The sequence below is a fragment of the Salmo salar genome, chromosome 20, assembly GCF_965601325.2.
Source record: "Salmo salar chromosome 20, fSalSal1, whole genome shotgun sequence".
Taxonomy (NCBI): Eukaryota; Metazoa; Chordata; class Actinopteri; order Salmoniformes; family Salmonidae; genus Salmo; species Salmo salar.
In genome coordinates this window covers 82,220,435-82,242,478 of record NC_138310.1, presented here as the reverse complement: position 1 = coordinate 82,242,478, position 22,044 = coordinate 82,220,435, and the positions used below count along the sequence as shown (strand labels likewise).

At 43.8% G+C, this 22,044-nt stretch overlaps 1 protein-coding gene across 1 annotated transcript in view; it reads right to left on the bottom strand.

The window, feature by feature from the left end:
- Positions 1-21,948, bottom strand: part of mre11a (MRE11 homolog A, double strand break repair nuclease) — a 43,737-nt gene extending 21,789 nt beyond the window's left edge. The window contains exons 1-6 of the mRNA NM_001139908.1: positions 21,934-21,948; positions 21,192-21,329; positions 20,965-21,097; positions 20,680-20,840; positions 20,322-20,409; positions 19,966-20,222 (exon numbers count right to left, since the gene is read on the bottom strand). Of these exons, the coding sequence (NP_001133380.1) occupies positions 19,966-20,222; positions 20,322-20,409; positions 20,680-20,840; positions 20,965-21,097; positions 21,192-21,211 (659 nt within the window). The 5' untranslated portion in view covers positions 21,212-21,329; positions 21,934-21,948. The remainder of the gene's footprint in view (positions 1-19,965; positions 20,223-20,321; positions 20,410-20,679; positions 20,841-20,964; positions 21,098-21,191; positions 21,330-21,933) is intronic.
- Positions 21,949-22,044: the final 96 nt, after the last annotated feature.

Genomic DNA, 22,044 nt, shown 5'->3' with positions numbered 1-22,044 from the left:
CACACCTGTTCTGGTGGACAGTATAAACACACACACCTGTTCTGGTGGACAGTATAAACAAACACACCTGTTCTGGTGGACAGTATAAACAAACACACCTGTTCAGGTGGACAGTATAAACAAACCTGTTCAGGTGGACAGTATAAACAAACCTGTTCTGGTGGACAGTATAAACACACCTGTTCAGGTGGACAGTATAAACACACCTGTTCTGGTGGACAGTATAAACACACACACCTGTTCTGGTGGACAGTATAAACAAACCTGTTCAGGTGGACAGTATAAACACACCTGTTCTGGTAGACAGTATAAACACACCTGTTCTGGTGGACAGTATAAACACACCTGTTCTGGTGGACAGTATAAACACACCTGTTCTGGTGGACAGTATAAACACACCTGTTCTGGTGGACAGTATAAACAAACACACCTGTTCTGGTGGACAGTATAAACAAACACACCTGTTCTGGTGGACAGTATAAACACACACACCTGTTCTGGTGGACAGTATAAACACACCTGTTCTGGTGGACAGTATAAACACACACACCTGTTCTGGTGGACAGTATAAACACACACACCTGTTCTGGTGGACAGTATAAACAAACACACCTGTTCTGGTGGACAGTATAAACAAACACACCTGTTCTGGTGGACAGTATAAACAAACACACCTGTTCTGGTGGACAGTATAAACACACCTGTTCTGGTGGACAGTATAAACACACACACCTGTTCTGGTGGACAGTATAAACACACACACCTGTTCTGGTGGACAGTATAAACACACCTGTTCTGGTGGACAGTATAAACACACCTGTTCTGGTGGACAGTATAAACACACCTGTTCAGGTGGACAGTATAAACAAACCTGTTCAGGTGGACAGTATAAACAAACCTGTTCAGGTGGACAGTATAAACAAACCTGTTCTGGTGGACAGTATAAACACACCTGTTCAGGTGGACAGTATAAACACACCTGTTCTGGTGGACAGTATAAACACACACACCTGTTCTGGTGGACAGTATAAACAAACCTGTTCTGGTGGACAGTATAAACACACACACCTGTTCTGGTGGACAGTATAAACACACACACCTGTTCTGGTGGACAGTATAAACACACACACCTGTTCTGGTGGACAGTATAAACAAACACACCTGTTCTGGTGGACAGTATAAACAAACACACCTGTTCTGGTGGACAGTATAAACAAACACACCTGTTCTGGTGGACCGTATAAACACACCTGTTCTGGTGGACAGTATAAACACACCTGTTCTGGTGGACAGTATAAACACACCTGTTCTGGTGGACAGTATAAACACACCTGTTCTGGTGGACAGTATAAACACACCTGTTCTGGTAGACAGTATAAACAAACACACCTGTTCTGGTAGACAGTATAAACAAACACACCTGTTCTCGTGGACAGTATAAACAAACACACCTGTTCTGGTGGACAGTATAAACAAACACACCTGTTCTGGTGGACAGTATAAACACACACACCTGTTCTGGTGGACAGTATAAACACACCTGTTCTGGTGGACAGTATAAACACACCTGTTCTGGTAGACAGTATAAACACACCTGTTCTGGTGGACAGTATAAACACACCTGTTCTGGTAGACAGTATAAACACACCTGTTCTGGTGGACAGTATAAACACACCTGTTCTGGTAGACAGTATAAACACACCTGTTCTGGTAGACAGTATAAACAAACACACCTGTTCTGGTGGACAGTATAAACAAACACACCTGTTCTGGTGGACAGTATAAACAAACACACCTGTTCTGGTGGACAGTATAAACAAACACACCTGTTCTGGTGGACAGTATAAACACACACACCTGTTCTGGTGGACAGTATAAACAAACACACCTGTTCTGGTGGACAGTATAAACACACCTGTTCTGGTGGACAGTATAAACACACACACCTGTTCTGGTGGACAGTATAAACACACACACCTGTTCTGGTGGACAGTATAAACACACACACCTGTTCTGGTTGACAGTATAAACACACCTGTTCAGGTGGACAGTATAAACACACCTGTTCAGGTGGACAGTATAAACAAACCTGTTCAGGTGGACAGTATAAACAAACCTGTTCTGGTGGACAGTATAAACACACCTGTTCAGGTGGACAGTATAAACACACCTGTTCTGGTGGACAGTATAAACACACACACCTGTTCTGGTGGACAGTATAAACAAACCTGTTCAGGTGGACAGTATAAACACACCTGTTCTGGTAGACAGTATAAACACACCTGTTCTGGTGGACAGTATAAACAAACACACCTGTTCTGGTGGACAGTATAAACAAACACACCTGTTCTGGTGGACAGTATAAACAAACACACCTGTTCTGGTGGACAGTATAAACAAACACACCTGTTCTGGTGGACAGTATAAACAAACACACCTGTTCTGGTGGACAGTATAAACAAACACACCTGTTCTGGTGGACAGTATAAACAAACACACCTGTTCTGGTGGACAGTATAAACACACCTGTTCTGGTGGACAGTATAAACACACACACCTGTTCAGGTGGACAGTATAAACACACACACCTGTTCTGGTGGACAGTATAAACAAACACACCTGTTCTGGTGGACAGTATAAACAAACACACCTGTTCAGGTGGACAGTATAAACAAACCTGTTCAGGTGGACAGTATAAACAAACCTGTTCTGGTGGACAGTATAAACACACCTGTTCAGGTGGACAGTATAAACACACCTGTTCTGGTGGACAGTATAAACACACACACCTGTTCTGGTGGACAGTATAAACAAACCTGTTCAGGTGGACAGTATAAACACACCTGTTCTGGTAGACAGTATAAACACACCTGTTCTGGTGGACAGTATAAACACACCTGTTCTGGTGGACAGTATAAACAAACCTGTTCTGGTGGACAGTATAAACACACCTGTTCTGGTGGACAGTATAAACAAACACACCTGTTCTGGTGGACAGTATAAACAAACACACCTGTTCTGGTGGACAGTATAAACACACACACCTGTTCTGGTGGACAGTATAAACACACCTGTTCTGGTGGACAGTATAAACACACACACCTGTTCTGGTGGACAGTATAAACACACACACCTGTTCTGGTGGACAGTATAAACAAACACACCTGTTCTGGTGGACAGTATAAACAAACACACCTGTTCTGGTGGACAGTATAAACACACCTGTTCTGGTGGACAGTATAAACACACACACCTGTTCTGGTGGACAGTATAAACACACACACCTGTTCTGGTGGACAGTATAAACACACCTGTTCTGGTGGACAGTATAAACACACACACCTGTTCTGGTGGACAGTATAAACACACACACCTGTTCTGGTGGACAGTATAAACACACACACCTGTTCTGGTTGACAGTATAAACACACCTGTTCAGGTGGACAGTATAAACACACCTGTTCAGGTGGACAGTATAAACAAACCTGTTCAGGTGGACAGTATAAACAAACCTGTTCTGGTGGACAGTATAAACACACCTGTTCAGGTGGACAGTATAAACACACCTGTTCTGGTGGACAGTATAAACACACACACCTGTTCTGGTGGACAGTATAAACAAACCTGTTCAGGTGGACAGTATAAACACACCTGTTCTGGTGGACAGTATAAACAAACACACCTGTTCTGGTGGACAGTATAAACAAACACACCTGTTCTGGTGGACAGTATAAACAAACACACCTGTTCTGGTGGACAGTATAAACAAACACACCTGTTCTGGTGGACAGTATAAACAAACCTGTTCAGGTGGACAGTATAAACAAACCTGTTCTGGTGGACAGTATAAACACACCTGTTCAGGTGGACAGTATAAACACACCTGTTCTGGTGGACAGTATAAACACACACACCTGTTCTGGTGGACAGTATAAACAAACCTGTTCAGGTGGACAGTATAAACACACCTGTTCTGGTAGACAGTATAAACACACCTGTTCTGGTGGACAGTATAAACACACCTGTTCTGGTGGACAGTATAAACACACCTGTTCTGGTGGACAGTATAAACACACCTGTTCTGGTGGACAGTATAAACAAACACACCTGTTCTGGTGGACAGTATAAACAAACACACCTGTTCTGGTGGACAGTATAAACACACACACCTGTTCTGGTGGACAGTATAAACACACCTGTTCTGGTGGACAGTATAAACACACACACCTGTTCTGGTGGACAGTATAAACACACACACCTGTTCTGGTGGACAGTATAAACAAACACACCTGTTCTGGTGGACAGTATAAACAAACACACCTGTTCTGGTGGACAGTATAAACACACCTGTTCTGGTGGACAGTATAAACACACACACCTGTTCTGGTGGACAGTATAAACACACACACCTGTTGTGGTGGACAGTATAAACACACCTGTTCTGGTGGACAGTATAAACACACCTGTTCTGGTGGACAGTATAAACACACCTGTTCAGGTGGACAGTATAAACAAACCTGTTCAGGAGGACAGTATAAACAAACCTGTTCTGGTGGACAGTATAAACACACCTGTTCAGGTGGACAGTATAAACACACCTGTTCTGGTGGACAGTATAAACACACACACCTGTTCTGGTGGACAGTATAAACAAACCTGTTCAGGTGGACAGTATAAACACACCTGTTCTGGTAGACAGTATAAACACACCTGTTCTGGTGGACAGTATAAACACACCTGTTCTGGTGGACAGTATAAACACACCTGTTCTGGTGGACAGTATAAACACACCTGTTCTGGTGGACAGTATAAACACACCTGTTCTGGTGGACAGTATAAACACACCTGTTCTGGTGGACAGTATAAACACACCTGTTCTGGTGGACAGTATAAACACACCTGTTCTGGTAGACAGTATAAACACACCTGTTCAGGTGGACAGTATAAACACACCTGTTCTGGTGGACAGTATAAACACACCTGTTCTGGTGGACAGTATAAACACACCTGTTCTGGTGGACAGTATAAACACACACACCTGTTCTGGTGGACAGTATAAACAAACACACCTGTTCTGGTGGACAGTATAAACAAACACACCTGTTCTGGTGGACAGTATAAACACACCTGTTCTGGTGGACAGTATAAACACACCTGTTCTGGTGAACAGTATAAACACACCTGTTCTGGTGGACAGTATAAACACACCTGTTCTGGTAGACAGTATAAACACACCTGTTCTGGTAGACAGTATAAACACACCTGTTCTGGTGGACAGTATAAACACACACACCTGTTCTGGTGGACAGTATAAACAAACACACCTGTTCTGGTGGACAGTATAAACAAACACACCTGTTCTGGTGGACAGTATAAACAAACACACCTGTTCTGGTGGACAGTATAAACAAACACACCTGTTCTGGTGGACAGTATAAACAAACACACCTGTTCTGATGGACAGTATAAACAAACACACCTGTTCTGGTGGACAGTATAAACACACCTGTTCTGGTGGACAGTATAAACACACCTGTTCTGGTAGACAGTATAAACACACCTGTTCTGGTAGACAGTATAAACACACCTGTTCTGGTGGACAGTATAAACAAACACACCTGTTCTGGTGGACAGTATAAACACACCTGTTCTGGTGGACAGTATAAACACACCTGTTCTGGTGGACAGTATAAACACACCTGTTCTGGTGGACAGTATAAACACACCTGTTTTGGTAGACAGTATAAACACACCTGTTCTGGTGGACAGTATAAACACACCTGTTCTGGTGGACAGTATAAACACACCTGTTCTGGTGGACAGTATAAACACACCTGTTCTGGTGGACAGTATAAACACACCTGTTCTGGTAGACAGTATAAACACACCTGTTCTGGTGGACAGTATAAACACACCTGTTCTGGTGGACAGTATAAACACACCTGTTCTGGTGGACAGTATAAACACACCTGTTCTGGTGGACAGTATAAACACACCTGTTCTGGTAGACAGTATAAACACACCTGTTCTGGTGGACAGTATAAACACACCTGTTCTGATAGACAGTATAAACACACACACCTGTTCTGGTGGACAGTATAAACACACCTGTTCAGGTGGACAGTATAAACACACCTGTTCTGGTGGACAGTATAAACACACACACCTGTTCTGGTGGACAGTATAAACACACCTGTTCTGGTGGACAGTATAAACACACCTGTTCTGGTGGACAGTATAAACACACCTGTTCTGGTAGACAGTATAAACACACCTGTTCTGGTAGACAGTATAAACACACCTGTTCTGGTGGACAGCATAAACACACACACCTGTTCTGGTGGACAGTATAAACACACACACCTGTTCTGGTGGACAGTATAAACACACACACCTGTTCTGGTGGACAGTATAAACACACCTGTTCTGGTGGACAGTATAAACACACACACCTGTTCTGGTGGACAGTATAAACACACCTGTTCTGGTGGACAGTATAAACACACCTGTTCTGGTGGACAGTATAAACACACCTGTTCTGGTAGACAGTATAAACACACCTGTTCTGGTGGACAGTATGAACACACACACCTGTTCTGGTGGACAGTATAAACACACACACCTGTTCTGGTGGACAGTATAAACACACACACCTGTTCTGGTGGACAGTATAAACACACACACCTGTTCTGGTGGACAGTATAAACACACACACCTGTTCTGGTGGACAGTATAAACACACCTGTTCTGGTGGACAGTATAAACACACCTGTTCTGGTGGACAGTATAAACACACCTGTTCTGGTGGACAGTATAAACACACCTGTTCTGGTGGACAGTATAAACACACCTGTTCTGGTAGACAGTATAAACACAACTGTTCTGGTAGACAGTATAAACACACCTGTTCTGGTAGACAGTATAAACACACCTGTTCTGGTAGACAGTATAAACACACCTGTTCTAGTGGACAGTATAAACACACACACCTGTTCTGGTGGACAGTATAAACACACACACCTGTTCTGATGGACAGTATAAACACACCTGTTCTGGTGGACAGTATAAACACACCTGTTCTGGTAGACAGTATAAACACACACACCTGTTCTGGTGGACAGTATAAACACACACACCTGTTCTGGTGGACAGTATAAACACACACACCTGTTCTGGTGGACAGTATAAACACACACACCTGTTCTGGTGGACAGTATAAACACACCTGTTCTGGTGGACAGTATAAACACACACACCTGTTCTGGTGGAATGTATAAACACACCTGTTCTGGTGGACAGTATAAACACACCTGTTCTGGTGGACAGTATAAACACACCTGTTCTGGTAGACAGTATAAACACACCTGTTCTGGTGGACAGCATAAACACACACACCTGTTCTGGTGGACAGTATAAACACACACACCTGTTCTGGTGGACACTATAAACACACACACCTGTTCTGGTGGACAGTATAAACACACACACCTGTTCTGGTGGACAGTATAAACACACACACCTGTTCTGGTGGACAGTATAAACACACCTGTTCTGGTGGACAGTATAAACACACCTGTTCTGGTGGACAGTATAAACACACCTGTTCTGGTGGACAGTATAAACACACCTGTTCTGGTGGACAGTATAAACACACCTGTTCTGGTGGACAGTATAAACACAACTGTTCTGGTAGACAGTATAAACACACCTGTTCTGGTAGACAGTATAAACACACCTGTTCTGGTAGACAGTATAAACACACCTGTTCTAGTGGACAGTATAAACACACACACCTGTTCTGGTGGACAGTATAAACACACACACCTGTTCTGATGGACAGTATAAACACACCTGTTCTGGTGGACAGTATAAACACACCTGTTCTGGTAGACAGTATAAAAACACACACCTGTTCTGGTGGACAGTATAAACACACACACACCTGTTCTGGTGGACAGTATAAACACACACACACCTGTTCTGGTGGACAGTATAAACACACACACCTGTTCTGGTGGACAGTATAAACACACACACCTGTTCTGGTGGACAGTATAAACACACCTGTTCTGGTGGACAGTAAAAACACACCTGTTCTGGTGGACAGTATAAACACACCTGTTCTGGTGGACAGTATAAACACACCTGTTCTGGTGGACAGTATAAACACACCTGTTCTGGTGGACAGTATAAACAAACACACCTGTTCTGGTGGACAGTATAAACACACCTGTTCTGGTGGACAGTATAAACACACCTGTTCTGGTGGACAGTATAAACACACACACCTGTTCTGGTGGACAGTATAAACACACCTGTTCTGGTGGACAGTATAAACACACCTGTTCTGGTGGACAGTATAAACACACACACCTGTTCTGGTGGACAGTATAAACACACACACCTGTTCTGGTGGACAGTATAAACACACACACCTGTTCTGGTGGACAGTATAAACACACCTGTTCTGGTGGACAGTATAAACACACACACCTGTTCTGGTGGAATGTATAAACACACCTGTTCTGGTGGACAGTATAAACACACCTGTTCTGGTGGACAGTATAAACACACCTGTTCTGGTAGACAGTATAAACACACCTGTTCTGGTGGACAGCATAAACACACACACCTGTTCTGGTGGACAGTATAAACACACACACCTGTTCTGGTGGACAGTATAAACACACACACCTGTTCTGGTGGACAGTATAAACACACACACCTGTTCTGGTGGACAGTATAAACACACACACCTGTTCTGGTGGACAGTATAAACACACCTGTTCTGGTGGACAGTATAAACACACCTGTTCTGGTGGACAGTATAAACACACCTGTTCTGGTAGACAGTATAAACACACCTGTTCTGGTAGACAGTATAAACACACCTGTTCTGGTGGACAGTATAAACAAACACACCTGTTCTGGTGGACAGTATAAACACACCTGTTCTGGTGGACAGTATAAACACACCTGTTCTGGTGGACAGTATAAACACACCTGTTCTGGTGGACAGTATAAACACACCTGTTCTGGTGGACAGTATAAACACACCTGTTTTGGTAGACAGTATAAACACACCTGTTCTGGTGGACAGTATAAACACACCTGTTCTGGTGGACAGTATAAACACACCTGTTCTGGTGGACAGTATAAACACACCTGTTCTGGTGGACAGTATAAACACACCTGTTCTGGTAGACAGTATAAACACACCTGTTCTGGTGGACAGTATAAACACACCTGTTCTGGTGGACAGTATAAACACACCTGTTCTGGTGGACAGTATAAACACACCTGTTCTGGTGGACAGTATAAACACACCTGTTCTGGTAGACAGTATAAACACACCTGTTCTGGTGGACAGTATAAACACACCTGTTCTGATAGACAGTATAAACACACACACCTGTTCTGGTGGACAGTATAAACACACCTGTTCAGGTGGACAGTATAAACACACCTGTTCTGGTGGACAGTATAAACACACACACCTGTTCTGGTGGACAGTATAAACACACCTGTTCTGGTGGACAGTATAAACACACCTGTTCTGGTGGACAGTATAAACACACCTGTTCTGGTAGACAGTATAAACACACCTGTTCTGGTAGACAGTATAAACACACCTGTTCTGGTGGACAGCATAAACACACACACCTGTTCTGGTGGACAGTATAAACACACACACCTGTTCTGGTGGACAGTATAAACACACACACCTGTTCTGGTGGACAGTATAAACACACCTGTTCTGGTGGACAGTATAAACACACACACCTGTTCTGGTGGACAGTATAAACACACCTGTTCTGGTGGACAGTATAAACACACCTGTTCTGGTGGACAGTATAAACACACCTGTTCTGGTAGACAGTATAAACACACCTGTTCTGGTGGACAGCATGAACACACACACCTGTTCTGGTGGACAGTATAAACACACACACCTGTTCTGGTGGACAGTATAAACACACACACCTGTTCTGGTGGACAGTATAAACACACACACCTGTTCTGGTGGACAGTATAAACACACACACCTGTTCTGGTGGACAGTATAAACACACCTGTTCTGGTGGACAGTATAAACACACCTGTTCTGGTGGACAGTATAAACACACCTGTTCTGGTGGACAGTATAAACACACCTGTTCTGGTGGACAGTATAAACACACCTGTTCTGGTAGACAGTATAAACACAACTGTTCTGGTAGACAGTATAAACACACCTGTTCTGGTAGACAGTATAAACACACCTGTTCTGGTAGACAGTATAAACACACCTGTTCTAGTGGACAGTATAAACACACACACCTGTTCTGGTGGACAGTATAAACACACACACCTGTTCTGATGGACAGTATAAACACACCTGTTCTGGTGGACAGTATAAACACACCTGTTCTGGTAGACAGTATAAACACACACACCTGTTCTGGTGGACAGTATAAACACACACACCTGTTCTGGTGGACAGTATAAACACACACACCTGTTCTGGTGGACAGTATAAACACACACACCTGTTCTGGTGGACAGTATAAACACACCTGTTCTGGTGGACAGTATAAACACACACACCTGTTCTGGTGGAATGTATAAACACACCTGTTCTGGTGGACAGTATAAACACACCTGTTCTGGTGGACAGTATAAACACACCTGTTCTGGTAGACAGTATAAACACACCTGTTCTGGTGGACAGCATAAACACACACACCTGTTCTGGTGGACAGTATAAACACACACACCTGTTCTGGTGGACACTATAAACACACACACCTGTTCTGGTGGACAGTATAAACACACACACCTGTTCTGGTGGACAGTATAAACACACACACCTGTTCTGGTGGACAGTATAAACACACCTGTTCTGGTGGACAGTATAAACACACCTGTTCTGGTGGACAGTATAAACACACCTGTTCTGGTGGACAGTATAAACACACCTGTTCTGGTGGACAGTATAAACACACCTGTTCTGGTGGACAGTATAAACACAACTGTTCTGGTAGACAGTATAAACACACCTGTTCTGGTAGACAGTATAAACACACCTGTTCTGGTAGACAGTATAAACACACCTGTTCTAGTGGACAGTATAAACACACACACCTGTTCTGGTGGACAGTATAAACACACACACCTGTTCTGATGGACAGTATAAACACACCTGTTCTGGTGGACAGTATAAACACACCTGTTCTGGTGGACAGTATAAACACACCTGTTCTGGTAGACAGTATAAAAACACACACCTGTTCTGGTGGACAGTATAAACACACACACCTGTTCTGGTGGAAAGTATAAACACACACACACCTGTTCTGGTGGACAGTATAAACACACACACCTGTTCTGGTGGACAGTATAAACACACACACCTGTTCTGGTGGACAGTATAAACACACCTGTTCTGGTGGACAGTAAAAACACACCTGTTCTGGTGGACAGTATAAACACACCTGTTCTGGTGGACAGTATAAACACACCTGTTCTGGTGGACAGTATAAACAAACACACCTGTTCTGGTGGACAGTATAAACAAACACACCTGTTCTGGTGGACAGTATAAACACACCTGTTCTGGTGGACAGTATAAACACACCTGTTCTGGTGGACAGTATAAACACACCTGTTCTGGTGGACAGTATAAACACACACACCTGTTCTGGTGGACAGTATAAACACACCTGTTCTGGTGGACAGTATAAACACACACACCTGTTCTGGTGGACAGTATAAACACACACACCTGTTCTGGTGGACAGTATAAACACACACACCTGTTCTGGTGGACAGTATAAACACACCTGTTCTGGTGGAATGTATAAACACACACACCTGTTCTGGTGGAATGTATAAACACACCTGTTCTGGTGGACAGTATAAACACACCTGTTCTGGTGGACAGTATAAACACACCTGTTCTGGTAGACAGTATAAACACACCTGTTCTGGTGGACAGCATAAACACACACACCTGTTCTGGTGGACAGTATAAACACACACACCTGTTCTGGTGGACAGTATAAACACACACACCTGTTCTGGTGGACAGTATAAACACACACACCTGTTCTGGTGGACAGTATAAACACACACACCTGTTCTGGTGGACAGTATAAACACACCTGTTCTGGTGGACAGTATAAACACACCTGTTCTGGTGGACAGTATAAACACACCTGTTCTGGTAGACAGTATAAACACACCTGTTCTGGTAGACAGTATAAACACACACACCTGTTCTGGTGGACAGTATAAACACACACACCTGTTCTGGTGGACAGTATAAACACACACACCTGTTCTGATGGACAGTATAAACACACCTGTTCTGGTGGACAGTATAAACACACCTGTTCTGGTAGACAGTATAAAAACACACACCTGTTCTGGTGGACAGTATAAAAACACACACCTGTTCTGGTGGACAGTATAAACACACACACACCTGTTCTGGTGGACAGTATAAACACACACACCTGTTCTGGTGGACAGTATAAACACACACACCTGTTCTGGTGGACAGTATAAACACACCTGTTCTGGTGGACAGTAAAAACACACCTGTTCTGGTGGACAGTATAAACACACCTGTTCTGGTAGACAGTATAAACACACCTGTTCTGGTGGACAGTATAAACACACCTGTTCTGGTGGACAGTATAAACAAACACACCTGTTCTGGTGGACAGTATAAACACACCTGTTCTGGTGGACAGTATAAACACACCTGTTCTGGTGGACAGTATAAACACACCCCTGTTCTGGTGGACAGTATAAACACACACACCTGTTCTGGTGGACAGTATAAACACACACACCTGTTCTGGTGGACAGTATAAACACACACACCTGTTCTGGTGGACAGTATAAACACACCTGTTCTGGTGGACAGTATAAACACACCTGTTCTGGTGGACAGTATAAACACACCTGTTCTGGTGGACAGTATAAACACACCTGTTCTGGTGGACAGTATAAACACACCTGTTCTGGTAGACAGTATAAACACACACACCTGTTCTGGTGGCCAGTATAAACACACCTGTTCTGGTGGACAGTATAAACACACACACCTGTTCTGGTGGACAGTATAAACACACACACCTGTTCTGGTGGACAGTATAAACACACACACCTGTTCTGGTGGACAGTATAAACACACACACCTGTTCTGGTGGACAGTATAAACACACACACCTGTTCTGGTGGACAGTATAAACAAACACACCTGTTCTGGTGGACAGTATAAACAAACACACCTGTTCTGGTGGACAGTATAAACAAACACACCTGTTCTGGTGGACAGTATAAACACACCTGTTCTGGTGGACAGTATAAACACACCTGTTCTGGTGGACAGTATAAACACACCTGTTCTGGTGGACAGTATAAACACACCTGTTCTGGTGGACAGTATAAACACACCTGTTCTGGTGGACAGTATAAACACACCTGTTCTGGTAGACAGTATAAACACACCTGTTCTGGTAGACAGTATAAACAAACACACCTGTTCTGGTAGACAGTATAAACAAACACACCTGTTCTGGTAGACAGTATAAACAAACACACCTGTTCTGGTAGACAGTATAAACAAACACACCTGTTCTGGTGGACAGTATAAACAAACACACCTGTTCTGGTGGACAGTATAAACAAACACACCTGTTCTCGTGGACAGTATAAACAAACACACCTGTTCTGGTGGACAGTATAAACAAACACACCTGTTCTGGTGGACAGTATAAACAAACACACCTGTTCTGGTGGACAGTATAAACAAACACACCTGTTCTGGTGGACAGTATAAACACACCTGTTCTGGTGGACAGTATAAACACACCTGTTCTGGTAGACAGTATAAACACACCTGTTCTGGTGGACAGTATAAACACACCTGTTCTGGTGGACAGTATAAACACACCTGTTCTGGTAGACAGTATAAACACACCTGTTCTGGTAGACAGTATAAACACACCTGTTCTGGTAGACAGTATAAACAAACACACCTGTTCTGGTGGACAGTATAAACAAACACACCTGTTCTGGTGGACAGTATAAACAAACACACCTGTTCTGGTGGACAGTATAAACAAACACACCTGTTCTGGTGGACAGTATAAACACACACACCTGTTCTGGTGGACAGTATAAACAAACACACCTGTTCTGGTGGACAGTATAAACAAACACACCTGTTCTGGTGGACAGTATAAACACACCTGTTCTGGTGGACAGTATAAACACACACACCTGTTCTGGTGGACAGTATAAACACACCTGTTCTGGTGGACAGTATAAACACACACACCTGTTCTGGTGGACAGTATAAACACACCTGTTCTGGTGGACAGTATAAACACACCTGTTCAGGTGGACAGTATAAACAAACCTGTTCAGGTAGACAGTATAAACAAACCTGTTCAGGTGGACAGTATAAACACACCTGTTCTGGTAGACAGTATAAACACACCTGTTCTGGTGGACAGTATAAACACACCTGTTCTGGTGGACAGTATAAACACACCTGTTCTGGTAGACAGTATAAACACACCTGTTCTGGTAGACAGTATAAACACACCTGTTCTGGTAGACAGTATAAACAAACACACCTGTTCTGGTGGACAGTATAAACAAACACACCTGTTCTGGTGGACAGTATAAACAAACACACCTGTTCTGGTGGACAGTATAAACAAACACACCTGTTCTGGTGGACAGTATAAACACACACACCTGTTCTGGTGGACAGTATAAACAAACACACCTGTTCTGGTGGACAGTATAAACAAACACACCTGTTCTGGTGGACAGTATAAACACACCTGTTCTGGTGGACAGTATAAACACACACACCTGTTCTGGTGGACAGTATAAACACACACACCTGTTCTGGTGGACAGTATAAACACACCTGTTCTGGTGGACAGTATAAACACACCTGTTCTGGTGGACAGTATAAACACACCTGTTCAGGTGGACAGTATAAACAAACCTGTTCAGGTGGACAGTATAAACAAACCTGTTCAGGTGGACAGTATAAACAAACCTGTTCTGGTGGACAGTATAAACACACCTGTTCAGGTGGACAGTATAAACACACCTGTTCTGGTGGACAGTATAAACACACCTGTTCTGGTGGACAGTATAAACACACACACCTGTTCTGGTGGACAGTATAAACAAACCTGTTCAGGTGGACAGTATAAACACACCTGTTCTGGTGGACAGTATAAACACACACACCTGTTCTGGTGGACAGTATAAACAAACCTGTTCAGGTGGACAGTATAAACACACCTGTTCTGGTAGACAGTATAAACACACCTGTTCTGGTGGACAGTATAAACACACCTGTTCTGGTGGACAGTATAAACACACCTGTTCTGGTGGACAGTATAAACACACCTGTTCTGGTGGACAGTATAAACACACACACCTGTTCTGGTGGACAGTATAAACACACCTGTTCTGGTGGACAGTATAAACAAACACACCTGTTCTGGTGGACAGTATAAACAAACACACCTGTTCTGGTGGACAGTATAAACACACACACACCTGTTCTGGTGGACAGTATAAACAAACACACCTGTTCTGGTGGACAGTATAAACAAACACACCTGTTCTGGTGGACAGTATAAACACACCTGTTCTGGTGGACAGTATAAACACACACACCTGTTCTGGTGGACAGTATAAACACACACACCTGTTCTGGTGGACAGTATAAACACACCTGTTCTGGTGGACAGTATAAACACACCTGTTCAGGTGGACAGTATAAACAAACCTGTTCAGGTGGACAGTATAAACACACCTGTTCTGGTGGACAGTATAAACACACACACCTGTTCTGGTGGACAGTATAAACACACCTGTTCTGGTGGACAGTATAAACACACCTGTTCAGGTGGACAGTATAAACACACCTGTTCTGGTGGACAGTATAAACACACACACCTGTTCTGGTGGACAGTATAAACAAACCTGTTCAGGTGGACAGTATAAACACACCTGTTCTGGTAGACAGTATAAACACACCTGTTCTGGTGGACAGTATAAACACACCTGTTCTGGTGGACAGTATATACACACCTGTTCTGGTGGACAGTATAAACACACCTGTTCTGGTGGACAGTATAAACACACCTGTTCTGGTGGACAGTATAAACACACCTGTTCTGGTAGACAGTATAAACACACCTGTTCTGGTGGACAGTATAAACACACCTGTTCTGGTGGACAGTATAAACACACCTGTTCTGGTGGACAGTATAAACACACCTGTTCTGGTAGACAGTATAAACACACCTGTTCTGGTAGACAGTATAAACACACCTGTTCTGGTAGACAGTATAAACAAACACACCTGTTCTGGTGGACAGTATAAACAAACACACCTGTTCTGGTGGACAGTATAAACACACACACCTGTTCTGGTGGACAGTATAAACAAACACACCTGTTCTGGTGGACAGTATAAACAAACACACCTGTTCTGGTGGACAGTATAAACACACCTGTTCTGGTGGACAGTATAAACACACACACCTGTTCTGGTGGACAGTATAAACACACACACCTGTTCTGGTGGACAGTATAAACACACCTGTTCTGGTGGACAGTATAAACACACCTGTTCTGGTGGACAGTATAAACACACCTGTTCAGGTGGACAGTATAAACAAACCTGTTCAGGTGGACAGTATAAACAAACCTGTTCAGGTGGACAGAATAAACAAACCTGTTCTGGTGGACAGTATAAACACACCTGTTCAGGTGGACAGTATAAACACACCTGTTCTGGTGGACAGTATAAACACACCTGTTCTGGTGGACAGTATAAACACACACACACCTGTTCTGGTGGACAGTATAAACAAACCTGTTCAGGTGGACAGTATAAACACACCTGTTCTGGTGGACAGTAAAAACACACACACCTGTTCTGGTGGACAGTATAAACAAACCTGTTCAGGTGGACAGTACAAACACACCTGTTCTGGTAGACAGTATAAACACACACACCTGTTCTGGTGGACAGTATAAACAAACCTGTTCAGGTGGACAGTATAAACACACCTGTTCTGGTAGACAGTATAAACACACCTGTTCTGGTGGACAGTATAAACACACCTGTTCTGGTGGACAGTATAAACACACCTGTTCTGGTGGACAGTATAAACACACCTGTTCTGGTGGACAGTATAAACACACACACCTGTTCTGGTGGACAGTATAAACACACCTGTTCTGGTGGACAGTATAAACACACCTGTTCTGGTGGACAGTATAAACAAACACACCTGTTCTGGTGGACAGTATAAACAAACACACCTGTTCTGGTGGACAGTATAAACACACACACACCTGTTCTGGTGGACAGTATAAACAAACACACCTGTTCTGGTGGACAGTATAAACAAACACACCTGTTCTGGTGGACAGTATAAACACACCTGTTCTGGTGGACAGTATAAACACACACACCTGTTCTGGTGGACAGTATAAACACACACACCTGTTCTGGTGGACAGTATAAACACACCTGTTCTGGTGGACAGTATAAACACACCTGTTCAGGTGGACAGTATAAACAAACCTGTTCAGGTGGACAGTATAAACACACCTGTTCTGGTGGACAGTATAAACACACCTGTTCTGGTGGACAGTATAAACACACCTGTTCTGGTGGACAGTATAAACACACCTGTTCTGGTGGACAGTATAAACACACCTGTTCAGGTGGACAGTACAAACACACACACCTGTTCTGGTGGACAGTATAAACACACACACCTGTTCTGGTGGACAGTATAAACAAACCTGTTCAGGTGGACAGTATAAACACACCTGTTCTGGTAGACAGTATAAACACACCTGTCTGGTGGACAGTATAAACACACCTGTTCTGGTGGACAGTATAAACACACCTGTTCTGGTGGACAGTATAAACACACCTGTTCTGGTGGACAGTATAAACACACCTGTTCTGGTGGACAGTATAAACACACCTGTTCTGGTGGACAGTATAAACACACCTGTTCTGGTGGACAGTATAAACACACCTGTTCTGGTAGACAGTATAAACACACCTGTTCTGGTAGACAGTATAAACACACCTGTTCAGGTGGACAGTATAAACACACCTGTTCTGGTGGACAGTATAAACACACCTGTTCTGGTGGACAGTATAAACACACCTGTTCAGGTGGACAGTATAAACACACCTGTTCTGGTAGACAGTATAAACACACACACCTGTTCTGGTGGACAGTATAAACAAACACACCTGTTCTGGTGGACAGTATAAACACACCTGTTCTGGTGGACAGTATAAACACACCTGTTCTGGTGGACAGTATAAACACACCTGTTCTGGTGGACAGTATAAACACACCTGTTCTGGTGGACAGTATAAACACACCTGTTCTGGTGGACAGTATAAACACACCTGTTCTGGTAGACAGTATAAACACACCTGTTCTGGTGGACAGTATAAACACACCTGTTCTGGTGGACAGTATAAACACACCTGTTCTGGTGGACAGTATAAACACACCTGTTCTGGTGGACAGTATAAACACACCTGTTCTGGTGGACAGTATAAACACACCTGTTCTGGTGGACAGTATAAACACACCTGTTCTGGTAGACAGTATAAACACACCTGTTCAGGTGGACAGTATAAACACACCTGTTCTGGTGGACAGTATAAACACACCTGTTCTGGTGGACAGTATAAACACACCTGTTCTGGTGGACAGTATAAACACACCTGTTCTGGTGGACAGTATAAAAACACCTGTTCTGGTAGACAGTATAAACACACCTGTTCTGGTGGACAGTATAAACACACACACCTGTTCTGGTGGACAGTATAAACAAACACACCTGTTCTGGTGGACAGTATAAACACACCTGTTCTGGTGGACAGTATAAACACACCTGTTCTGGTGGACAGTATAAACACACCTGTTCTGGTGGACAGTATAAACACACCTGTTCTGGTAGACAGTATAAACACACCTGTTCTGGTAGACAGTATAAACACACCTGTTCTGGTAGACAGTATAAACACACACACCTGTTCTGGTGGACAGTATAAACAAACACACCTGTTCTGGTGGACAGTATAAACACACCTGTTCTGGTGGACAGTATAAACAAACACACCTGTTCTGGTGGACAGTATAAACAAACACACCTGTTCTGGTGGACAGTATAAACAAACACACCTGTTCTGGTGGACAGTATAAACACACCTGTTCTGGTGGACAGTATAAACACACCTGTTCTGGTGGACAGTATAAACACACACACCTGTTCTGGTGGACAGTATAAACACACCTGTTCTGGTAGACAGTATAAACACACCTGTTCTGGTGGACAGTATAAACACACACACCTGTTCTGGTGGACAGTATAAACACACCTGTTCTGGTAGACAGTATAAACACACCTGTTCTGGTAGACAGTATAAACACACCTGTTCTGGTGGACAGTATAAACAAACACACCTGTTCTGGTGGACAGTATAAACACACCTGTTCTGGTGGACAGTATAAACACACCTGTTCTGGTGGACAGTATAAACAAACACACCTGTTCTGGTGGACAGTATAAACACACCTGTTCTGGTAGACAGTATAAACACACACACCTGTTCTGGTGGACAGTATAAACACACCTGTTCAGGTGGACAGTATAAACACACCTGTTCTGGTGGACAGTATAAACACACCTGTTCTGGTGGACAGTATAAACACACACACCTGTTCTGGTGGACAGTATAAACACACCTGTTCTGGTAGACAGTATAAACACACCTGTTCTGGTGGACAGTATAAACACACACACCTGTTCTGGTGGACAGTATAAACACACCTGTTCTGGTGGACAGTATAAACACACCTGTTCTGGTGGACAGTATAAACACACCTGTTCTGGTGGATGGTGAAGAGGTTGAACCATTGGTCCTGGTCTTCTTTGGGGCGGAGCATGGTCACCTGGTTGTTAACAAACATCCTGTAGAGACGCTCATCAGGAATAGAGCCGATGCCGTACAGGGCTAGCTTTGTGCTACCTTTCTGCAGGAGGACGGGACTAATCTCTATCCTCTCTACTGATTGGCTGCGGCCAAAATGATTGACAAGTCCGGCAGAGCTCAGGAGATCCAATGCACACAGCCCATCCGCCTGGAGTGGAGACGAGAGAGATAGAGTTACACATAGAGATACAGACAGATGCGTCTGTGGTTCAAGCTGGATGAGTGAAACCTTGGCAACGGAGCTTACCCCTGTAGGATCGTCATGGTTACCGTGCACGCTGAACACAGGGATGGAGATGTTTAGATTCTCATCCTGGTAGTTCACCCACGGGAACCTGAGAACACACACACAGAAACATTTGATGCACATACTGTACTTTACATACGACCCACGTTTAGAAAGTCTTTAATAATACGTGGATATTTTATCTAGTAAGTTCAACTAGAATATTATTCAACATTTGTGACAGGTGATGTATAGGTTTTCACCAATTAAAAAAAAGTGTGAGGATACTGTCCAAGCAAAGGCTAGCATCGCCACGCCAGGGCTAGCATCGCCACGCCAGGGCTAGCATCGCCACGCCAGGGCTAACACACAGACTGACTTGCTGTTGCTGAAGTTGACAGCCTGGTCACTGAGGACATCGAAGAGGATAGGAGTGTCTCCCATGCAGTACTTCCTCAGCAGAGAGATGCAGGAGTGAAGACAGCGTCTGGAAGGCTTGTTCTCATGGAACAGATCACCTCCCAACAGGATGAAGTCAACCTGCGGACACAGACAAGAGGTGAGTGTGGGGGAGAGAGAAATGACATTCCACTGTGTACACACACACACACACACACACACACACACACACACACACACACACACACACACACACACCACACACTTGGTTCTGTTTGGCACACTTCAGGATCTCGTCGAAGGTGTTGAACGTGTCGTTGCCACGGACAGCATCTTTCTCCAGGTAACCAAGGTGAATATCCGTGGCGATCAGGATCTTGAAGGTGTCCTCATCGTCCCTGGCAACAGAACCACAATCAGAACCCCAGAGTCTCCAGATGCACTCAGTGACAACTACACCACGACGAGGCAGATTATTCTGACGTTACATACAGGGTGTTCTCTGAAGTCATGTTGAATGGAAACGGGTCCAGAGCAGCTTCTCAGAGAACCCTTCAGCAGCAGAGGCAGTGAGAGGGAGTGACGTCAACACCTGGATCAATACAGTTAACAAGTCTCTGGAGATGTCACCTACAGATAGACAGAGTGAGAAAGAAAAGGCTGGTTGATGCTCTGACAAATGCCAGCAGTCGCCTTAACGTATAGCCTGTCACAGGGGCACAGAGTTTTCCCTGCTCAGGTCATACTGTTTGCCACAACATTGTGAGCCAATGCACATCTCCCATAGCTATGATTCTGAGGTTGAGCCAGCTCCGATAACTGTAGGAAAGACTCCTGGATCCAATATGACCAATGACTGAATACACGGATTAAGTTGAATTTTCCCCGGCCTTGACGCTGATCTAAGGACTAAGGTAACGTTACAGTTTTGCAGTTCGGTAAGGTTAGGATTTCCGGAGGTTAATGTATAACGTTACATATTAACTAAGAGCACCCTGCAGTTAACTAGCCAATGAGATTCCAACAACGCATTAAAAGCACATTTAGCTAACGTTAGCTAGCTAACTAACTGTAGCTGTTATAAAGCGGCTAGTAAAATGGACTAATCTTAGCAGTGACTGTGTATTAGATGATACCACAGCTGGCATATCTGACCCCCATGCCAATATCATGTTCTCAAATACTAGCTAAGTCCATTATACACCGAGATAGCTACTCTTCACAAACCACGCACCTCTCCTACTCCCCGCGTTCGATTATTGTGTACATGGGAACAACTCCCCTTACGGAAGTTAGCACGGGAAACGTCATTTCCGAGAGGCAAATGTAGTTTTATTTACATGAA